Raw genomic sequence first — 22,814 nt, forward strand, 5'->3', positions numbered from 1 at the left:
AAGTGTCATTCTCATTCCGAATCTCTTTATAGGTTGAGTATGAGACCCTTAAGCAAGCCTTTGAGTGTTAGGCAGTATGGGGATCATAGGAAATATGCCATTTCTTGATATATGATATTATGTGTATAGAATAGGAAACAGGTAGGGGATGAGGAGTCATTACTAAGAGCTAAGACCAGAATCTCTTCGAGATGGTATGATGGTAAATGTGCTTTATTCTCACATGTATGGGGTCCACAGACTGAGAGATAACATATGTTCTTGTCAAAGTCATTGATAATGGCATTTCAAGATGTTAATTAGTAAATGTGTTATTTTCCCCAAAGAGTTCAGAATTATTAATCCACTCCTCATTGGCTCTCATTTGTTATAGGAAGAAAAAACATCTTGAACTAGGTTTTGATTTTATGTCTCTAATATATGCAGAATGTATAATTTAGAATTAAGTGCAATTTCTGGACAACTCTTAGCCAACATATAACCATGACTTGCAGTCTCTCATTTTGGGCTAGGAATTTTATAATGTCTGATTCAATACTCAGCTGGTAAATATCTCTTTGTATCTGGAGGCCAGCTTTGCTATAGAGACCAAGGCATGTATCAGCTAGAAATGCAATTCCAAAATTGTAGCTGGTAAACTTCTGAGAGAAACACATATGCTCCATTTTGGGACTGGTATGAATAAATAAAAAAGACATTGGTTTGGTGCCTTTTTGACCACAGCCATTTGGATTTCGCTGTATTTTATAAATTAAACAAATGAATCTCTTTTGTGGTATCAAATCACCCTGATACAAATGCCCGTTTTTAGTGCTACATTCCTTGGCGACGTTTTCAGGAGGTTACAAGGACTGCTCCCAAGTGACTCTTCCATGCTTACCTCCTCCATGTTCAGAATTATTTCTGTGGGCTCCATTGGGTTGTGCACATGTGTCTTTTAGTCTGGCCACGCACTACTCTTATTTCTTAATGTTTGTCCTGACCGATGGAAAATTATTTTTCTGGACCATGTGCCTGGGGGTTGGCTGTGTGGATGTGAGAAGGCTCTTGTTACCACTGCTTGTGCTTTGTCAAGTCCAGTGTTTCCCTGCTCCTGCTCTGCTGTCGTGGCTCCAACAAGGCCTGCTCCACCCCGGTCTGTGCATCCCCCGTCTGTGCTGTCTCTGGAGAACCTGTAGCATCTCAATTGTCCGTCTGAGTGATGCTGGTTATGCCGACTGTACCTTCATTTCTGTAATGTTACCCTGGTTTACTCTACCTCTTACTAACCTCTGGTTATTGTTTTCACCTTTTCTGTTCTTTTGCTAACAAAGTTGCGTTGACCAAAGCTGACCTACAAGGTAGAGAAGGTTCTTGTTCCCATTATCACTTTGGACTGAAAGATGCCCTGTGTAACCCTTGGTATCTTTTCTTTAGAGGTCTTCAAGCTGTCACACCTCTTGGACAGCAGCAGCTGTGGGAGGGGGCTGAACTCTGTGTTCTTCAGAAACAGTGGCAGAAAACCCAGATCAACGCATGACAAATAACAAAGGCGAGACCTCTCGGGGATGAGAACATGATTCTGTTTTGGGGGGACCAAAGAGGTTTGACAGCCTCCTGTATTGTGACTACCCACAAAAACATTAACCCACTTCTGGAAATGGTTAATGCCTCTTCAAATAGTTGCCATGGAGGAGTTGGCTCTTTTTAATTTATTCACTATAGATAGAAGGCAGCACTTGTAAAATGAAAAAGGAAGAAAGGCCACTAGAGTTCTCAATTTATTATTTTCTAATCAGGGAGGTCATTTGTCAACAGGAATTTCGAGTGCTTGGGCCTTATGGAGGAGAATGCCATTTTCTCTTAACTCATTTTAAAGAAATATTTTTAGGCATTTGGGAGATATTAATATCATTAAAATGTTCCAGGGATTTATATTTCCTGTTGGGGATTTTGGTTGAGTAATTTTCTGTTTTGCAATCTAAAGAAAAACGTACTCTTGGGAAAGAAAGAGATCTGTCACTTTTATCCTGAATACTCTTTAAAATGCCTTTATGTTAGATCTCAGTGCATATCTTCTGCAGAAACTGTTTCTTATACCATTCAGAGAGGCACTTTTCAAAGTCAGTAATGGTCCACTGGTCCTGTTGTGTCACGCTACTCTCAGAATAGCAACTCAGGAAAAGGCATTTTAGGTATCTTTTGGCTGAGAGTTAAGCAGGGGATTGAGCCTCAGGTGGTCTCTGCAGAGTTTGCAATCAGCCAGAGTTGTTAGAAGTGGTTAAGACAAAGGTAGCTTAAAAAAAATTACTTTTCACCTGAGAGATCACTTAGATGCTATGACTTGTTGTATGTCATGCAGGTAGCCAGTATAAGTGTCTGTCACTTCGGTGGATAGCAACTAATAAGGCCTTTCTCTAGCCATTTTGTAATTCTTTTTTTCTCCATCTCCTTTTAGCAGATATACACATATCCAAATATATAATAAAACTAATGAAAAGAACAGGCATCGGATTAGTATTTTGAAGTCCAAAGTAGCTATAGAATAGCTTTCATTTTTAAAGTATGTGTGGCCCTTTCAGTAATACTGAGGGTGTTGATTTTTAAACATTCTGTTCAATTGTGAAAATAGGTCTTCTACATGTCACCTGTAAACAGAGAGGAGAGAGATTGGGGCAGGAGTCAATCTACACTTGGAGACAATTAACAGATTTATTAGAGAAAACCGGACAACTGAATCTCTGTGTAGACATAGCCATTCTTCATGGTAAAAAACTGTGGATTTTGAATCCCCAGGACCTAGCACAGGGACTCTATCTGTAGCAAAATGATCTTAAAGTTACCATTCAAAGGAAAAATGTCTATAGGAATCATAAACAGAAGTGGTTGATTTCTGCGCCTATTGTAAATTGTTGATCAAAGTGCCGATATAGATTTGGGGCCTAATAGTTTGAGTTATCTTTCCTTTCCTATTTTAGAAGCAGTCTAGTCATCAGAATGTCTTTTGTGTTATTACTTCATTGACCCACACTCTCTTCCAGTCTTAGAACGACTGGATAATCTCTTTGTGGCAGGAGCTGTTATTCTTTGTAATCATTTTGGGTCATCTCACTCTCCATATTATGGCATAAGAACTTTTGGTCTTTACTTTTCATTTTTCTGACATTGGAGTATGGGCCATTTACTCATGCTGGCTTCTTCAGCTGCAACCTGTGGGCACAGATAGCACTAATTACCATTAAGTGTGAAAGGAAGTATAAACATGTGACAAAGAAATGAGACAATCGGAAATGTAAAGGCAGATTCTATTCAGAAGAAAATAGAACACTGGGGTCTAGGAAGTGGCATAATGAGCCTGGACAAGTCAACGGCTTGCTTCCTCTTATCATTGTGTTGATGGCATAGTGTTTTTTTGTTTTGTTTTGTTTTGTGTTTTGTTTTTTTAATTTTATTAATTTATTTAACTTCTCCAGTGATTGTGTTGTTCAATTTAACAGGAGCTCAGCTACTCCCAGGTATTAGGTACTAAGGTTACAGATGAGATACAATCTCTGACTTCAACTAAATCAGTAGGAGATCGGCCAGTAATTGCAATGCAGAGCGCAAACTGCTCCACTGGCATGGACATGGAGTGTGCTGTGAGAGCTGCTGGGAATCCTGCTGGACTGTGGGCGGTGATGGTGGTCCCGGTGGGTAACCAGGGGAGATTTTCTCAGGCAGAGTTTGAGCTGAGTCTGAAAGGCAACATATTTTAAGTGGACGAGAGGTAGAACCACATTCAAGAATTTGACTAGTTTGGGGACCTATGAGAACCTCAATTTGGCTAAAATAAGGTGCACGTAGGAATGTGATGGAAGCTGAAACTGGAGTGGCAGAATGGAAGCAGGTGATTGCAGACCTGTTATGGAAGCAGCTGGACTTTACCCTGAAGGTGCTGCAAGGAGGACAGAGTCTTGGGTCAGACTTTCATTTTATGAAGATCACGCTGACAGTGGGGTGGAGAATGCAGGAGAAGGACAGGAACAAGAAGCAGAGCGTAGGAGAGAAGTAACACATTTTAAGACAGAGGAGAGAGGCATGAACCCGAGGCCTGTTCCTTTAGCTGGCTAAGAAGGTAAATAACTTTCCCTCCCAGATGAAACCTCTGAGGAGTGAGAGAGAAATGAGCTTTTTCTCCTGTTTGGTTTTTTCCCCCATCCCCACAATGTTACTCTTTTTCTTAGCAGATACATTTACACATTAGGGCAAAAGATTTCAAGAAAGAACTTCCCTGACCAGGTCAGATTTTACATCCTTCCAGGCTAGGAGAGGGAGTAGGAGCTTCATGGAGGCACTTGAGCAAGTGTCACATTGCTGAGAGGGGCAGACCCTTGAATCTTAGGATCCTTTGAATAGAATGACAATATCTGTGGACTCTTCAAAAGTAATTTTTTAATTCCTTTATATTTTCAAGAGAGGTATTCCTGGAGAGGAAAAGATTCCCCCAAATCTGGTCCGTATGAGAAAGGAGCTACCCAAGTATACAGTAAATAAGATTTGACCTATTGGGAGCGAGGCAGATGAGTCATAAACTATGAGAAAAAAATAGAAAAGCTCTTTATTGGGTTAGGTCATTAATCAGAATATCCTCTCCACACTTTCCATTATAATTTCCCTTAGCAAGTTTTATTTCTGGAGTTGAATGGCTTCTTTTCTAGAAATGTATGTTGTCCTCTGCCCAGATGGTAGACAGAGATTGATTAGATCTGGTTCCAAGCGCTGCTTATCTTGAGTAAGTCAATAAATGTGTTGGGTTTGGAAGCCTTGAAAACCTGAAGATTCTTTCAAGCCATTTTAGATAAGAGTTGATATCAGCCAAACGTGTCTAGTAGGTAAAGGGGATTTTAATTCTCCAACTTTCTTTACTGTGAGGAATATATTTCCCCACTTCATTTTCTCCAAAGCTAAGGGCCGAATCACATTCTCCATTGTATTTTATGTGGTAAAATGTAGCATTTGACCTAATAGAAATCAGTTCCTCAAAAATGGTTTGCACTATGGCAATTAATAAGAGAGACAGGAATTAAACAGAATTCCCACAATGGTTCCTGCCTATGGTCCCAACATTATATAACAGGTTTCTTACAGAGGACTTAGTTTCTTATAGTTATGACTTATGGGTCTTATTTCTGGACTACTGACTGACTACACACCCAACTAAAATGAGTAGAGAGAACTTGATTTTCCTTTCCAACAGAATTGATAATGCCCTTTATTGAGGGTCTACTTAGTGTAGGCACATGTCACAGACTTGGCACGTTGTATGTCCTTCATGGCCACAACCTCGTCTGGTAGATATTATCACTAGTTAGCTCACGGATGACATTGCAGGCACTGCACGTGTTATCTCATTTAATCCTCACAGCACATGAGGTAGTAACCGTTTCTATAATTGCCATTATATAGGTGAGGAAACGGGTTCAGAGAGTTTAGGTAGCTAGCCCAAGGTCACATTGCTAGTAAGCGATAAAGCTGGATTTTAAAGCCTGGAATCTTTTCCTTGTTGTGCTATATGGTGTGAGTCTGGATCTGCCTATTTGCAAAGCAGAAACAGTATATAGATGAACAAAGGGTATCGAGAATGTCCTCCAACCTGACTTTATAGTAGAGGGTTTTCATATCAATACTGTTTCATTAAGTTTGACCTGATATTTGCACAATTTGATTAAAGCGAAATATTTTAAATTACCTGTCTTTCGTTGAGCCAGGCTTTTGAAACCCCTTTTCTTTCTCTCTCTCTTAAAAGCACCCTCCACTACTCCAACAGTTTGCTACATCAGTGCCGAGAAAGGAAGGAAACACAAAAAATGAGGCTTCAGTTTACATTTTCTGAAGCAGTATTGATTTTGAGGGCCTGTTCATGATTTTAAAAAGAAAGAATGATCTAATCATTTGACCTGTGACTCAGGCATCTTCTGAAAATAGGGCGGATTGAACAAGATGGCTTTATGATGCCAGCCATTCTCTCAGCTATACGAATACTCCATCGAGCAGACACTGACTCCTATCTCTCCGTTGTCGTGGAAGTATCACGTAGGCAAATCGCTTTGCTCACGAAGTCTAATTATGCTTCGAAGTTTATTGGTCATCAAGGGCAGTGCTGGCACCAGCAGAGGAATTTTGCAAGATGGTTGACATCGTGTAACACGTATTAGTTTGAATTTGACTATGGTAGGAATATTTTATTCCATGGAAGTCAGGTTACAGAAATGTTACAGATTAGGTTCCCCACCCCACCCCCCACCCCCCACCCCCCAGGGTTCTGGTTGTTAAATGTTTCCTGGCACAGGACCAATCAGAGGCCATCGGAGATAATGTCCTCATGTGAGCATCTTGGTTTCCCCCAGGTTCCATGCTAATCTTGACTTATTTTATACCTAATGTGTGATGAGAGGGCTGAAGTAATTGGGGTGTTATTGAAACTGCCTCACATGTTAGATTTTATTGTCAGTCTTTTTCACTCATCATCCTAACCAGGTAACTTTTCTGACCTCTCACTTGAAGAGAGAAAACCTTAAGCACCCGAGCATGCCTGATAAGAGCATTTCGATGCTTTTCTGAGCATTAGCAAGGCACAGATCCTTGCCTCCAGGACAGAGAAGTAAGATCTTGAGAACACAGCTGCTCTTAGGTCTTTCTGCCAATGAAATTTTATAATATTTAGGACCCCGTTCTCTGGCTTTGCTTAATCTTCTTTAAAACAAGAACTAGAGCATTTACTCCTCAGCTGGCTTTGTCTTTATGAAGAAAGATACTTTGACACGTTTAAGCATCATCGCTTTCTTATTTTAAAATTAAACAGATGTGAATTGGATTTTTGCCAGTTAAAAGGGATGCATCTTATGTTGTCTATAAATTACTCGCTTCAGAAAAGCCAAGAGGCCCTAATACTATAAATGTGGAAATACTTCTGAGAGCCACAGAAGTAGCTTTGCTAATGGGACCAAGACGTATGTGTAGCTGAGTATGTAAGCTATTCCTGATGTCTATTCCTAGGCTATTCCTAATGAATACGCTCCATGAAGCCTCAACACTTTAATTCTCATATTTTAGCATTAAAGACTATAAATTACTCAGGAAGCTGATAAGGTTCTCTCTCTCTCTCTCTCTCTCTCTCTCTCTCTCACACACACACACACACACACACACACAAATACATATATCTATATTTGTTCATCTTTCATTGACTATTCTTTCTTTTACCTCCTTCCTATCCAAGTACTGCTCTCTCATTCTTAAGTACAGCCCCAACTGGTGGGTGCTTACAACAGGGCTACTGACCTTGGGCCTTTAGTATAAATGGACACTGGGAATCAGAAGAGATGTATCACTTCCAGGGGCCCCCACTAACCAAATCCATCTCCCAAAAGCTGAAAGGTTTATGCACTTATCAGGAGTAGAAAAGTTGAAGGTAGAAGATACGGTCTCTCTAGCTAATCTATGGCATCTCTCATAAGGCTCCTTCCTATGGCAGCTGTGCTTTGTATGGGGCAGGCAAAGACTTCAGTTGCACCAAGTTCTGTGATGATAATGCTTCACATTTGGGTTTTACTCATAAATTCTAAACCCTTTGACAAACACCTCATGCTTTGAGATTAAAGATGATGCATATTGTTAAACCAGCCCCACCTGGTGCTTACGACTGGGCTACCAGCCTCGAGCCTTTAGTAGAAATGGTCGTGGGGAATCAGAAGAGCTCTGTCACTTCCAGGTGCCCCTGCTCACCACATCCAGCTCCCTAATATGGCCAGGACCAGCTGGTGCTGGTTTAGCAATATTTATCGATTTTAAATTGGGATATTAGGCATAAATTTGGTTAAGTCCTACTTGGGCGATAACAAAAAGAAAATATACTCTGATCAAAGTCTCCTGTGCTTCAGGCAGCACTTCTATCTTAAGGACCTTCAAGTAGAAAGATACTCTGTAAACTTCTGATTTTGTAGACCATGAACAGGAGTTCACTGAATCAGTTTGCATGTACTGCAAAGGTGGATTTTAGCAGTAACAAGCATGAAATGACTGTCTGAGACAGTTCTTAGAGACAAAAACAATCCCTCAGTCAAGCAGAATGATGGGACATTTGTGGCAGCCATCAGAATTATCATCTAAAAAAAAAAGGAAGAAAAAAGACCCAATGTGATGCTTTCCAATGAACTAAAAACAGAACTGGGAGTTAGAAACTGAAGCACTAACATCATTGACAACTTATTTCGTCTTTTCATGCATACTTCTGTCGCCTTGTCAGTTTCCCTACTATACGAAGAAAAGTCACCATTTTTTTTCTCAAAAGGATATAGATTGATCACATATCAAAATAAAAGTGGTGTATGCTATCCCTATACAAAAATTTGCTAAAGACTTGGTGCAGTTTTAACATATTAATAATGATAATAATAATAAAACTCTTTGTATATGTAATCCCAAAGGTTTGTTACCTAAGAATGTCTAGAATTTTAAGTTGATTTGGAAGAATGTTTTAGATAAAATTATTATTCTTAAGTCTTAGGAGTGTCTTATGTTTATAAACATATGCATACAGATTTTTGTTCATATAATTGGACAAAACTAGATCTTTCTGTTTATTTTAGTTATATTTTAAATTGAAATGACATTTGAAAGTTTTTCTTTTTTAAAAAAACACCATCTTACATTCAAATGTCATCTTTCTTTAGTTGTAGGTTAGAAATACCTAATTTAAATTGCTCTTGTTCACCAGTGTCAACACACACACACACACACGCACGCACGCACGCACACCTGGCTTACCCACATCTATAGAGTTTAGGTGGATCAGCCATGGAGTTAGCAAGCTTGAATTTGAAACTTCACTCTCCTACTTGCCTGTGGGACCTTGCAAATAATCACCTTACTTTTCTGTAACTCATTTTACTTTTCTCAAATCCTTGCCTTTTTGACTTGATCAACAGTCAAAAAATTATTTTAATTCTGTATATATTTCATTGGAAAATTAGTTTTTTTCTAATTCTTTAATAATATTAATTATAGTTGCTTAATCATGTGTTTATGAAGATTAATTAAATTAATATCTGAAATGAACTTAGTACAATGTCTGGCACATAAGTGCTATATAAGTGCCTTGTTTTGTTAGGGTTATATTCTCTTATTTGTACAAGATTATCTTGTATCAACAAATGTGCAGTTAGAATGAAACTTTTTCAGGGCATTTTGGTTTGTTTCTTTAATTTCTCTCTTTTTTGAGGCACTGCTATCTATGAAAAATAGACACATTGACATAAAATAGTCTGTTCAGGACGGGATGTACTCAGATAGTTTGAAGTAAGAATAGGAACTTACATTATCATCTTGAAAGTGGTTTAGAGTTTAGCCCAATCTCTTTCATTCAGCACAGTTATTGATACTGTCTGTCGGCACTGGGGACACAAAAGAGTCCTTATCTCAGCATCTGGTGAGGTTGTATGAGTTTAATAGTTAAAACAGGGGAGGAAATGTGGTCAATTAAATTATCCACCCCCCCTGCCCCCAAAACAGAAAGGCTTTGTTCTAAATAGAAAATTGTTTATATGAGCTGATATTGGTAAATTCTATGGGTAAATCGTTAGGGAAATCATTGGCTTTAAGTCACAAAATGACTTTATTTCTTTATTTTTTTGGTTCTTTTGTTCTTTTTTATTCAATAATATTTTCTGAGACCTTTATACCAAATAGTTTATCAGAAATTAGAGACATAAAGGTGAGCAAAACAAACAAGTCTTCTGCTCTCAAAGGGCTTATATTCCAGCAGGATGAAACAGACAATAAAGAATTTAATAAATAACTTATAGGTCATTTAATTGTGAGTTAAACAGGGAGACATGGCGGAGAGTAGATAAAATGCTGATGAGACTTCCTTAAATAGGATAGTGTGAAGAAAGCCCATTTTGAGCTGAAACTTAATAAGAATAAACCAGTTATTTGAAACTCTTCAGGAAGGACATTTCAGAAAGAGAGCCAAGCAAGAGGAACTGACCTTGAAGGTGGGAATGGGCTTGAAGTGAGAGGGCAGTGGGAGCAGAGCTCAGAACTACCCGTGGACCAGTCACAGCTGATCTCGAACCCCACTCCCAGTCCACATAGGTCTGCCATTCTTAAAAGCGCCCAGGTGATGCAGGTGCTGCTGATTTGAGCTCCACACTGTGAGGAAAGGATGGCTGAGCAGATGGGGGCGAGTAGAGTAGATGGAAGGATGAGAAGGCAATGCCAGTCCCCCTGGTCCTCACTGAAAACATTCTTGTTTAGATGGTTACAGTGTAGTCAGCGTTCAGGGTTTACCTGATTCTGCATGGCACTCTCCCCTTAATGCATGCAAAACAAATTCTGTGGAATTGTGGAATAACCTACAATTCTCTCTGTATATGATTCCTGACCAATCTTTGACAAATGGCCCAGACTGTTCACTTCACAGAGCCCAGACATTCTCCCACACTCAGGTTTTGGAAGTATGAGACAGAGGCAAGTCAGGCGGCTGCAATCAAATCAGCTCAACAATTACTGAAACACTTTCTCTGCAACTGGCGGGCACAGTGCGCTTGGTGCAGCAAGGACACAAGCAAATCATATTACATGATTTCTAACAGCAAGCAGCATTCAATCTTTTGGGGATAAATAGCAAAAAAAAAAAAAAAAACCGCTCAAGGGAAAAAAAAACATGAAATGTGAAATAATGAAATAATTAGAGAGTTATATAAGCAGAGGACACTGCAATGTGTAATAAAGTGTTAAACTGAATATTATATACAAAAGTTAATGATGCAGATAATAAGTACAGTGACCACTAAGAAGGGGGAGAATTGTTTGAAGTTATTAGGGAATGTTTCATACGGAGGACGCATTTCAGGTCCTTGGAAAATGGTTAAAATTTGGTCAGTCAGAGGGGAGAGAGAAGGTATGGAAAGAGCTCTGTCTTCAGATTCAATCAATACACAAAGAATTATTGTATTTCCCAAAGTTTTTGCTGTTTTGCTGCCTTTCAAGGGAAAGCCTTCCATGTGTTTCTGATTCTGAGTTCAATTGAATTACTAGCCCATTGTCTGGTGAGAGCTGTTTGGTGAGGGAGCCCCGTGGGCTTCTCAGAAGCTTTTATCCTTTGAAAGAATCTATTCTGATTTGCCATTGTTAATGAAACTTGTATTACACAATGCTCGAATTTAAGACCTATTGAGAAGGTGGCCATGTACCTCCTTTCATCTCCACATGGGGGAACCACATGACATGTAGGGGCTGCAGAAACCCAGCAGCAGTGCAGCTCCCCCAGCATTAATAATTGTCTTGAATTTTTTTATGTCGTATCCTAATAGCTTTGAACTAGGCGTGATGAACTGTACTGCTTTCACCCTTCATGAGTAAATACAAAATGTCTTGCCACCCAGAAGATGAACCCTTTGTAGTCATGCATTTCTTCTGAACATGTATCCTTAAGACTCTGCATAGTTACATTTCAGTATCCTTGCCTGTGTCAGGCTTCCTTTGGAATTTGTGAAATGTACACTTATGCAGTGGATATATTTTAACTTTTAAGGTTTTTTGTTTGTTTTGTTTTGTTTTTGCATCGGATCCTGACTGATACGTTTGATGAGTCAAAGGACTCACCTCCTTTGCTGAGGCTTTCTGGGAAATTCATGGAGTTATCCTAAATGTTAAAATATTTTCTGTTAGCTCAGATAATTCCGAAGGTGTAGGTTCATCATTAATCCCAAAGTTAAGGCCGAAGATAGAAGTGAAAAAATGAGAATGGTTAAAGAGAGGCCCCGGATGACCTCAAAAGAGATCTTAATAGCAATCTGTATGACAGAGATTGTCAAAGTCTCACTCGCTCATTCACATCCACAAAAAACTTTGAGAATGCCCCCCAAATAAGTATACTTCTTTATATATCATATACATGTGCCATTATAGTTAAGTTACTTGCATATGAAAGACACACAAAAATAGAAATAATAAAGAATGAAATTTAAAAGAAGAATAAAACTTCTAATATTGTCTGTTGATACTTCAAATAAATCTCTTTTGCATCCTCTGGTGTGCGCACACTCTGAGCGCACCTGTGTAAAACAAAGCAGCGGTGTGGTGCAGGGCACTGATTCTCAAACGTAAAGCGACATCTCGATTTTCTGGAAGCTTGTGAAAACACAGATTCTGCCTCCCCACACCGATGTCTCTAATTCGGTAGGTCTGGGATGGGACTCAAGAATTTGCATTTCTAACCACTTCCCAGGCGATGCTGGCCTGAGGACTATACTTTGAGAACTACTGATGTGGTTCAGAGCTTGGGTCCCAAAGTTAGTCTGCTGAAGTTGGACATCAGGATTCTTTAATTACCAAATGTATGACGTTGGGTTAAATTATTTTACCTCTCCGAGCTCAATGTTTTAATCTGTGAAATGGCGGTCAAAAGCACCTACCTCTTAGAGTCACCGGAGAGCTTAAAGAGATAACACAAAGTGCTTAGCACCCAGTGCTTTTAACCTACAAATCACCAGTATATGGTGGCTGCTATCTCCCCCTCCTCATCATTATTATCAAGCATCTTTTTAATGTAATAAAGTAGACTTTAGGGAATTTTGTACCTTAATTCATAAGAATCATGGGAATGTGTTTTTCTGCTTTAGCATTACATATTTAGAAAGACCATGCTACAAAGTCTGCCTAAAAGAGAACAGTGTGTTCAGCCCTCTCCCTTCTGTGTGTAACTGTTGACAGTTTGTGGCTAAGTGTGTATTTCTGTCGTCTTTTGTATATACTGAATTCTTGTTGCATGATATAGAGTTGACATTTTTGGTGGTGTGTCTTTGAATGTTTTGGGGCATGAGAATAGTAAATTCAAGTGATTGCTTTGAATTTGATGAATTTTTAACACGTCTCTCTCTACTTTTTCTTCTCTTCCCCTCCTCTTATGCATTGCTAGGACCAAGTACCACTTGCCAGGAAGATTCGTGTGCCAACCAGGGGGTCTGCATGCAGCAGTGGGAAGGATTCACCTGTGACTGTTCCATGACCTCATATTCTGGAAACCAGTGCAATGATCGTGAGTACAACCTTTTCATATTTATATTTTTTCAAAGAGCTTAGAGGTTTGGAGAAACCTTAAGGGACATTATGTAAAAGGATGGCTCTTCTGAAAGATTCATGAGCAATTTTCTCCTCCAGAAACTTGGAAAACAAGGGACTAGTACTCTTATGCGAAAATCAGGGACATTTCTTGCTCAGCCATGTTAGATGTTTTCTCATTTGCTTATTCTCAGTGTTTTTTCTTTATATTAGAAAAACAAAACAATTCAGGCAATACTTTTGTTCCGAGGAGTTCAGTTTTTAATTAACTTAATCATCTGGATAACAATTTTGAGATTCCCATTTACATTGCCTAGAATTTAGAGGATATTTAAGAACGTAGCTATTTTCTCAAAAATTCTGAATTTAGAGAACTTTTTAGATCTTTCAAATGATGAAGATAATCAGAGCTCATTATGTTTTCCAATTAGAAATGTTTAAAGCATTCTCAGGGGTCTTTCAAATGTAAGGCCGAGATTTCCTCTGGCTAAATTTATTGATACATATTTGGTATATACAATTACATATGTGTATATATGTGTGTATATATAGAGAGAGTTATTCTGTTTATTTTGTGAGTATGTATCTATGTATATATCTGTGTATTTGGTTCATATTGGAAAAGAGCCATTTGTTGTCTTTGTCCACTACTGGTGCTTCAGGCACACAGCCAATTTAGTTCTAGAAGACTGATTTCATGATGGTGATTCCAGCACTGATGGTTGACATACTTTAATTCTGTGGGAATCTATAACCTGTTTCTCCACTTCTTTCTTATGTTATTTTCCTAATGTGGACACTTTTAAAGGTGAACAAACATTTGAAATTTATGAATACTTACTGCAAAGAGATTTGTTTAAAAGCCCTGACTTCGTGGTCCTGCTGACCATCTAATTTTCTAAATGCAGCCTTTATTGTAGGAGTTTGTTTTACAATCTGAACTTAGTTGGTCTCTTGGTTTCATAAAAAAGATGCATGATGTTTTCTGAGCTAACAGTACAGCCATGTTGTAGTTTGCCTATGTGGGAGCAGGTTCCAATTACAATGCTATCTCTATTATGTGTGTGTGGTTTTCCTTGATTTCTTATTGCTCAACTTTTTCATGTGTGTAGTTGTCTCTTGTTCTGTCTTTCATTTTTCTCGTAGCTTTTTGTCTTCATATGGTCTGTCATTAAGATACACCAAGGAGAAACAGGTGGGGGACCTGTCAATGTAGAGAGAAAATCCTTTAATACTCATTGATCTAAATGTAAGCATGTCCCTCTATATCCGTAACACAAATGACACACTCTCTGCAGAAGATTTTGGCATCACAGTGCTCTTTCCAAGTATTTGGTATTTCTGAAAGGCCTGTTTCCATATTTATGATTTGGAAATACCCTTCCTCTCTGAGACAGGCAGTTATGGACTCATCCAGAGTAGCTTGGGAATTACGCTGTATGCTCTTTCTTTTCCCTTCAATTTGTCTGCATAGGATTCCATAGGAAGGCTTCCCTCTCCCCCTAAATGTTGGCATAACGCTTCTCTATTCTCACAAGTTTATTCCATATCACACATACACACCACTTCCAGTAGAAAATGGACTGCACACAGAACAGGCAGAAGGTAAGTTACTCTAACAGCGGTGAATGTGCACAGTCTTCAGAAGGTATGTATGTATTTTTCTCTCGTTGACAAGTTTTTTTCTGCCGCCCAGGCAAGGCAGTGTTTTCTGTTAAATATCAACCAGTATTCTTTCCAGCTTTCTATGATTGTTTCTGATTTTGTCAAGAGCGAATTGTGTCTCAGTCCAGAGTGAGGACTATCATGTTATCCGACTTGAACAATTTGTTGATATATAATGAAGTGAACGAGGATTGGGAAAGGTCAGCTTTCTTTTGTGGCAATAGCTTCTCAGTGTTTCAGACATCCTTCAAAATGTTTCTGAGATACCCAGGCTTAGGATAATATATTTTGGATTATATTCTGTAAATAATGCAGTTGAATTTTTGATTGTAGAAGACCTCTGAGTCCAAATCTCTAAAAGAATCTGCTTGTCTGGTCCCCTCTTGGGGAGTGGACCAGGGCTTCTGTATTTAGATGACTGTATGGAAATGGGAGCAAGTGCATTTTAATTGCAGAGTGTGAGGAATATATAGAATTCAGATATACAGGATTTTAGGGTATAACTTTGGCGATATATATATATATCTCATGAGGCTGTGGGTAAACTTTTAATGCAACCCAACTAAATATATCAAAATGGTGGAATAATTGTTACAATGGATGTCTCTTTATCTAATGATTGACATTTAAAGTATGTGAGGGAACATCTCTTTTGGAACTAGCATCAGAGTCATTTTTTTCCACCTAGAAAATCTGCCTTACTGCTTTATATCATAGATCATTATTGTCTTTGTCGACCTCGACCCTTAGAGTTGTAATTTGCTACTTCATCTTTCAAACATCTTTAAAATGAAGTTACCAATCTGATATTTTCTGTGGCTCCTATGTTAGCAACATCTGGGTAGCTTAGCTTGCATGAGGAGGTGAGCATTAACCCTCAGCGTCACTAGCAGAATTGAACAAGGCTGGTGACACATGTTTATTATTGGCAAAAGCAGTGGGGGAAATTGCAAAGAAAGGAGAAAAGATAACATAAGTGAATGGAAGAAGAAGAAGGATGCGGGAGAAGGAATATAGAGAAGAGCCGGGTTTGAGTCTTCTATGAAAGAGCACAGAGGCCATTAACAATTGCTTTGGTATCATGCATGCCACAGGGGGCCTGCCTTTGACCTAAATAACAGAAATAGGGCATGACACATTTAAGTGGAGTTCCATCAAGGAAATCTGGCCTTTACCCAATTCTTGGGGTAGTATATTCTGTAGAATGTTGTATATATCTAAAAATAAATTCCTTAAAATGTTTTCATAAAACCACATGAATTGGTTAGAAATTCAATCTAATGGCAAAAGACATTTTTTTGAAGGCATAGGGGAAAGGTTTGAATCTCTCATTTTCTATGAGCTGTTTCTAATGGCAGCAGATTGATCCTTAATTATTGGAAATGAAAACATCTGAATTTATTATTACACACCCAAGAATAGAAAATTGTTCAATAGGGAAATAGCTAGGCTATGAAATTTTCCAAAATAAAGTTCTTTGTTCATCATGTGTAGGAAAGCTAATTATTTCTGAGGATGACTTGCAAGTTTCTAAAAAAAATGTTTGCATTTTAGTATCTTCTTCCTTTTTTCTAGCATTGGTTCTTTCATATATGACCTTTGTTTTGTTCTCTTGCCTGTTTGCCAAATTTGGCATTTGTTTGACAATTTTGAGTTGCTGTCACATTGATGTGACTTCCATGAGTAGAATTTACATTTAAGAACTATATCTCACTTAGTATGAGTAGACCAAGCCAGAATGGTTTCAACTGTATTTATTATTCTTTGCGAAAGTATGGTAGGTTGATGGAGGCAGTGGGATAAATTCCAGGTTCATTCTTAGGAAGATAGCTGCAAAGCTGACATAGTGGTTGTGAAGGTGACATGTATCTCTGTGACTGATTACCTTATATAATAGTGATTCCCTTGTGTTGGCCAGAAACAAAAATATTCTGATTGGAAACTAAAGTATAATTGATTTATTAATTGTCTTAGTTTTATGACATGACTTTTTACCATTTTATGTTATGGTAAAATCATGGAGAGTTTCCTCTAGGTGACTTGTAGGGCTGTTTACAATGGACAAAGTCATCTCAGAAACAATTTTGAGTTCATATAGGATCCAGTAAGATCTATGGAAGGACACACACATAACATTCTTCAAAGAAAATCTTTATTGTGAAAAATTCAAAACGGGGGCTGACTTCTCAGAAGGTGAATACTACATGAATGCCAACTTAATGACACAATACTGAGGTTGCATTTTAAGAACATCAGTGGAAACTTATAAGGGTTCTCATGGGATACATTTTTTGTATATTGGGTTCTTAATAGCATTTTAAATCAGGACTGAGATCTGGGTAGTTTCTATATGTTGTAGCCATTATATCATCAGGTAGAATCCATAATCCTTTTCCCATACTGTGTGGCAGTGCCACCCCTACTGGCAGACTATTGTTGAGTTCCTCTCTTGACTTCATGACACAGCAAGATGCACAAAATCCAACTCACTCGTGCGTGCCCACACAAATTCAAAAAAGTTGTCATTTGGGGGGATTATTTGAAAACAGCCATTCAAAACACCTTACATGTGTCTTCACCACCATGGTTCCCTTTTAGCATGTTCATGACAACTGTTTTGAGTTGCATATAATTTTCAGATCTTGTTATTGCTTCTGTGCCCTGGAGAAGCAAATGTGGAACACTCTTTGTGTGATGAGTCCTTAACACATATCTCATTCCTGGATTTAGAAATTGGGTGTTTATAATGGCTTTGTAGGGTGAATAAAAGAGAATAAGTGTGGGTACTCAGCCCACCCTCAGCAGTCAGCTACCTGTGCTGTGTTGCTAGTCATCCATTGTGGGCTACTTGTTGGAGAAATTGCTGGGTTCACACTGGCATGTGGTAATAGATGTTCTTTGCTTGCAGCAAATCAATAGCAGGTAGCTGTGGATCGTGCAGACAGTGGAGTGTGAAGCACCTTTTCAGATAGTTTTCTGCTGGAGTGGCTGTTAAACTGCACTGCTGGCTATTGATTGGCCTTTTGCTTTTGATTTATTGTGTGGGTTTATTTTTTTTAATGTAGGTTGGTATATTGATTAAATCTGTTAAAAACACATTTCCCATTCAGGCTTCAGAAAAGATAGGCAATGTATGCGTTACTTAGTGTACAAACAAGGAGGCAGACATGTATGTGCTCATACTGTCTCTTCGGTTTGTATAGGTCCACGTATTATTTTATGGACTTATAATATTTGTGTAGCAGCAATTTCCAAAGATATCAGACTATAGTATGTCCATATTTTTAGTTATGTGTTTATTTCCTACCTCTGTTTTTCTGACAAATAGGCCATATTTGAGAAGTTCACTATTAAGGCAGTCGTTTGCTACTTTGAACATACTTTGTCATTTATCCATTCATTCATTCACCGGACATTTCTTATTTGAAGATATGATCATGAATAAGATACAGTCCTGTTCTTGAAGACACTACAGTCTAATGGGGGAAGACGCATATGGAAGTGCTTCAGTAGAAATATGTGCAGTATCTGGTGAGGAGTCAAAGTGGAATGATGTCACTGTCTCTGGGACTGAGACCCCCCAAGAAGAGCTTTTGCTATTAGGAAACTTTTCACTAACAAATGAGTCTCGGAAAATTTGTAAGTACTTCCTCAACAAATATGATACAAAAGAAGGTTAGAAAGGAAAGGCAACATTCCAGTGAGCAGACAGGTAAATGGCAGTGACAGCTAACGTGCTGACTCGTTCCTTCCAGTCCTTATTCTAAGCATTTGTATGGTTCAAAATACACTCTGTTTAAAATTTATTCTGCACTTTATTTTGTTTAACATCGTATGATATACATTTTTTCAAAGGAAAAAAAATGATCAGATTTCCTAATCTCATTTAGTAGAATGTACATTCTACTAAAGAATCCCCCACGTTGAATCTATTGTCGGGTCCTGAATGTGGGCTTAATAGGGTCCAAATCTTGATTTTTCATTGAACCACTGGTGGACATTTATCTTGGAAATTTATTTGTAATGATCCAAATTTTTAAAAGGTTGATTTGTAATGTATATAAGTCATTAAGTTATAGAAGATAGCATAGTCATTAAGTGGCTTTGGAATCAAATTGCTTTCAGCGCCAATCCTAACTCTAACACTGAGAAACTGAAGTAGCCATTTAGCCTTTTGTATCTTTGGTGTAGTGTAAGGAGTGTGATAGGTAAATAGGAGTACTGATAATTTATATGATGACTAATAATGTGATGACTCTTACCAAGTCCTTATTGTATTGCTGACACTCTGCTAGGATTTTTATGAAGATGTCATCCCTTTAATCATTCCAAAGTCCCTTAAGAAATATTATACTACAGTTCTCATTTTAGCAGTGGGGAAACTGAGGTCACATAGTTAGGAAGAAGCTGAAGATTTGGACCCAGGTCTTTCTGATATGAAAGCTCACATTCTTATTAGATTAGCTACTACTTACATTATTAGAAATAATAACAGTTTAACATCTGCATTAAATACTAGACTGGAGTGCTTAAAATTCCAGGTAGGCAAGTCTTCACAGACAACCAAATTACTTAAGAATATAGGGTGGGAAAAAGGAAGCTCAGTGTTCTTCTATTATATTCTAGAATTATGGATACTTCAGATGCTTTTGTCTTAATACTGAGATGAGGCCATTTAGTTAGAATATATTTAGATATTCCAGAATTAGAAGAAGAATAGCCCCCCATACCTTCAGATATTGTGAATACTTATATTTTCATTCTCTATTGACCTATATCATCTGATTTCCATTTTCGACTTTATTGCAATTCCAGTACACACCACGAAGCATAGTGGATGAGACAGTGGATGTGGAGTAGATGGCCTGCATTGAAATCTTGACTCTGTTACTCAATAGCTATGTTAGTTAATTCCTCTGTATCTCTAAAATGTGGATATTTCAAAAGAATGTTATAAATCGAGAACATAGTTGTGAAGTTTAGGACATGGCACATAATAGCTCCTACAGAACTATTGGCTGCTCTTCGATATAGTTTTCAAAAAGTTAAAAACATGAGTCATATACAAATGTAATTTTCATAAAGTTAAAAACACAACTGTCATATAAATACAGAATGAATATGTCCCAAATTTATTTAACTCCTAAACGAGGGAAACGTGATGCTAAAATTTAAGCAGGATATTTATAGTCATTTAAAGAAATGTTAAAATACAAATTCTGATTTAACATAAAACTGGTGAACATCTACAGGGCAAAAGGCCCTGAAGGGTTGGTGGTGTTTTTACCGTCGCTCTACGAGACAAAAATCTACAGGTTAGTGAGTCATTGCACAGTCTGGGCCCCAAATTAATAGTAAATATCAATGGCAAACACAGGTACATTTTCATAGAATTAAATATTTCTTGGGTGCACATGTTAAGCAATATCCCTGTGTGACATCGAAAGGACATGTGGCTCTCTCCTAGCCCCTTGCTAAGTTTTGGATGGTTTTTATTTGAAATTGATCTATTCAATTTTAGATCTGTTTTTACCTTGAACACCTCTCTCATACACAATTACCTTTTATTTTTTAATCTCTTAACTGTGTACCAATCACTGTGCTGAATTCATTATGTCATTTTGTCATGCAGCGGTCCCTACTCCTTTTGGCACCGGGGACCAGTGCTCCTGTGAGACTCTAATGCCTGATGATCTGTGGTGGAGCTGAGGCTGTGATGCTAGCGCTGGGGAGCGGCTGCAAAGACAGATGCAGTTTCTCTGGCTCACCCATTGCTCACCTCCTACTCTGTGACCCAGTTCCTAAGAGGCCATGGACCAGTATGGTCCGCGGCCGTGGGGTTGGAGACCCCTGATTGAAAGAACCCTAGAAAGTAGATACTGTTATGATCCCAGTTTTACAGATGAGAGAACTGAGACACAGCGGCATCAAGCGGTTTGTTCAATGTAATTAAACTATTAGGTTGGGGGCGAAGATTCAGAGCTATGTTTGTCTGACCAAAAAGCCTGGGCTCTTGACTGCCAATGTCTTAATGCCTCAAGGAAAGCTTCTTAATGAAAACTCATCCCAACACTTAGGGATTTCAATTCTCATTAACCACAAGCTTTACAACTTTTATTGCATCAATTATACTGTAATTTCTAGAGTCTACATTCTTATTGGAGGGAGACATATTTTTCACTTTTTACTTCGTTCATTTTCAGTAAGGGCATCCTTAGGACTAGTCTGCCTGGGTAACCAGAGCAGAAGTTTCATCAGACAAATGCCATTTTGCAAGTTTGTTAGGTCAAAGAAGCAGGGGTCCAGAGGAGTCAGTGAGGCTGGGAGGAGTAGCCTGGATGCAGAGGATAAGACAGATACAAAAGAATCATTCACTAGCAGGCAGTACCAAAGGTAAAACCTGAAGTTATTTCATTGCATCTTTTTTTCTTTTTTCTATTTTTTTCTGTGTTCACAGATATTCAGTGTAGCTGAAAGGAGGTCAGGGGATGGCGTTTAAACCCAGAATCTTCTCAAAGCCAGATTAAAGGTGCTGGTACTCTTGAGAGCAGTTTACAGATGCATTTTAGCTTGTTACTTATGGGAGTCACTCTAGCTTATATATGCCTCTGATTGCAAGAAGGACAATTTTGTACCCCAAAGCTGCTCTGCTACTGATAATAATACACATGGAATAGCAAACATTTCAGCAAGAGCCTAGACTGCTTGTAGCTTTTGTTTTGTACAACCCTCCATGAAAATGAACTGGGACTTACAGGTCAAATGTTAATTTCTACAAATCCCGATTGACACTTGGACCTGTGGTTCAAGGAGAAATAGTCTCCACAATTCAGGATCCTGTAGCATGCCAGGGATGATTGAGTTGTTGGAATCCGTGGCTTCACTAATTTTTTTTCAGTCATCTTCAGCACGCTGTATTTGCAGACCATTTTTATTGCTTATGTTTAATTATAGCCCATTTATTTCTGGTGTGCTTGGCTAGTTACTTATTGATGGTGATGGCAGTAATCCACTGAGAGCCTATTGGTTCGCAGAAGATAATTTTATATTACCTTGTTAGTCACATACAGGTACAATTTGAATGTATTTTTCAATATAGACTTGTAATTTCCTACATTTATTTTCCTCTACATTTATTTACATTTACATGCAAGACACAAAAGATGTACATGACTTTATCTTCCCTTGTGAAATAAGGCTAATAAATACAATTTAGTTTCCTTCCCTTGTTTTTCTCCTGAACATTTTTTTGGGGCGGGGGCGGGGTGGGCATTAACACACCAGTTAAGGTAAAGGACATCTCTATCTTCTCGAGTTCCCTTCTGCCCTTTCAGTTAGTCCTCACTGCTTGATTTTGTATCAGCATACAAGAGTTTTGTCTGTTCTTGAATATATATATATATACACATGTATATATAAATGGGATTGCACAGTCTGTGATCTTCTGTTTCTGTTTTCTCTAGCTCCGTGGAATGTTTTTGAGATGCATCCATGCTACTGTGCATTCTAGCTGCCTTACTCTCCTGAATCTCAGCTCTGTCCCCTCATCTGAAGGAGTCCCCATGGGGCCTCCCTCCCTGCTCTGCGGAACAGAAGTTTCTCCCAAGGCAGTACACTGGGGTGATGTTAGGATTCACTTTGTTTTTTTTTTTTCTTCCTCTAGGAATCACTATCCTTCTTTGCCTGATGTCCAGGGTCTTGCAAGCTGTTGTTTCACATTCATCATCCTTTTCTTGGTTGTCTCAGGTCAATTGTAGATCCAATATCTACTTCTTTATCTAGTTTGGAAGTGGCCATCAGCCCATTTCTTTTTGCCTGTCTTCATCGTTACACCTTGAGACTGGGACAGGGGGTGGGAGCGATGACAACATGACACATCATAAGCCACGACCTCCTTGGGTTGATTTGAATCTTCGCATCAGTCCCAGAACAGCCTTGGCAGTGTCGAATATTCTGGGACCTGTTTCTCTGTGGGAGGAAATGGTGAGAGAGGACCCTTCAACTCCAGTGATAGTCCTGATGCAGTCAAAGAGCCTTCTGCAGTCAAAGAGGCTGCACAAGCTAGT

At 38.5% G+C, this 22,814-nt stretch overlaps 1 protein-coding gene across 1 annotated transcript in view; it reads left to right on the plus strand.

The window, feature by feature from the left end:
• The window catches only part of NRXN3 (neurexin 3), a 1,605,778-nt gene that overhangs the window by 871,034 nt on the left and 711,930 nt on the right, over positions 1-22,814 (plus strand). The window contains exon 26 of the mRNA XM_039883931.1: positions 12,941-13,060. Within this exon, the coding sequence (XP_039739865.1) occupies positions 12,941-13,060 (120 nt within the window). The remainder of the gene's footprint in view (positions 1-12,940; positions 13,061-22,814) is intronic.

The sequence above is a fragment of the Pteropus medius genome, unplaced genomic scaffold (genome assembly GCF_902729225.1).
Source record: "Pteropus medius unplaced genomic scaffold, Ma_sr-lr_union100, whole genome shotgun sequence".
Lineage (NCBI taxonomy): Eukaryota > Metazoa > Chordata > Mammalia > Chiroptera > Pteropodidae > Pteropus > Pteropus medius.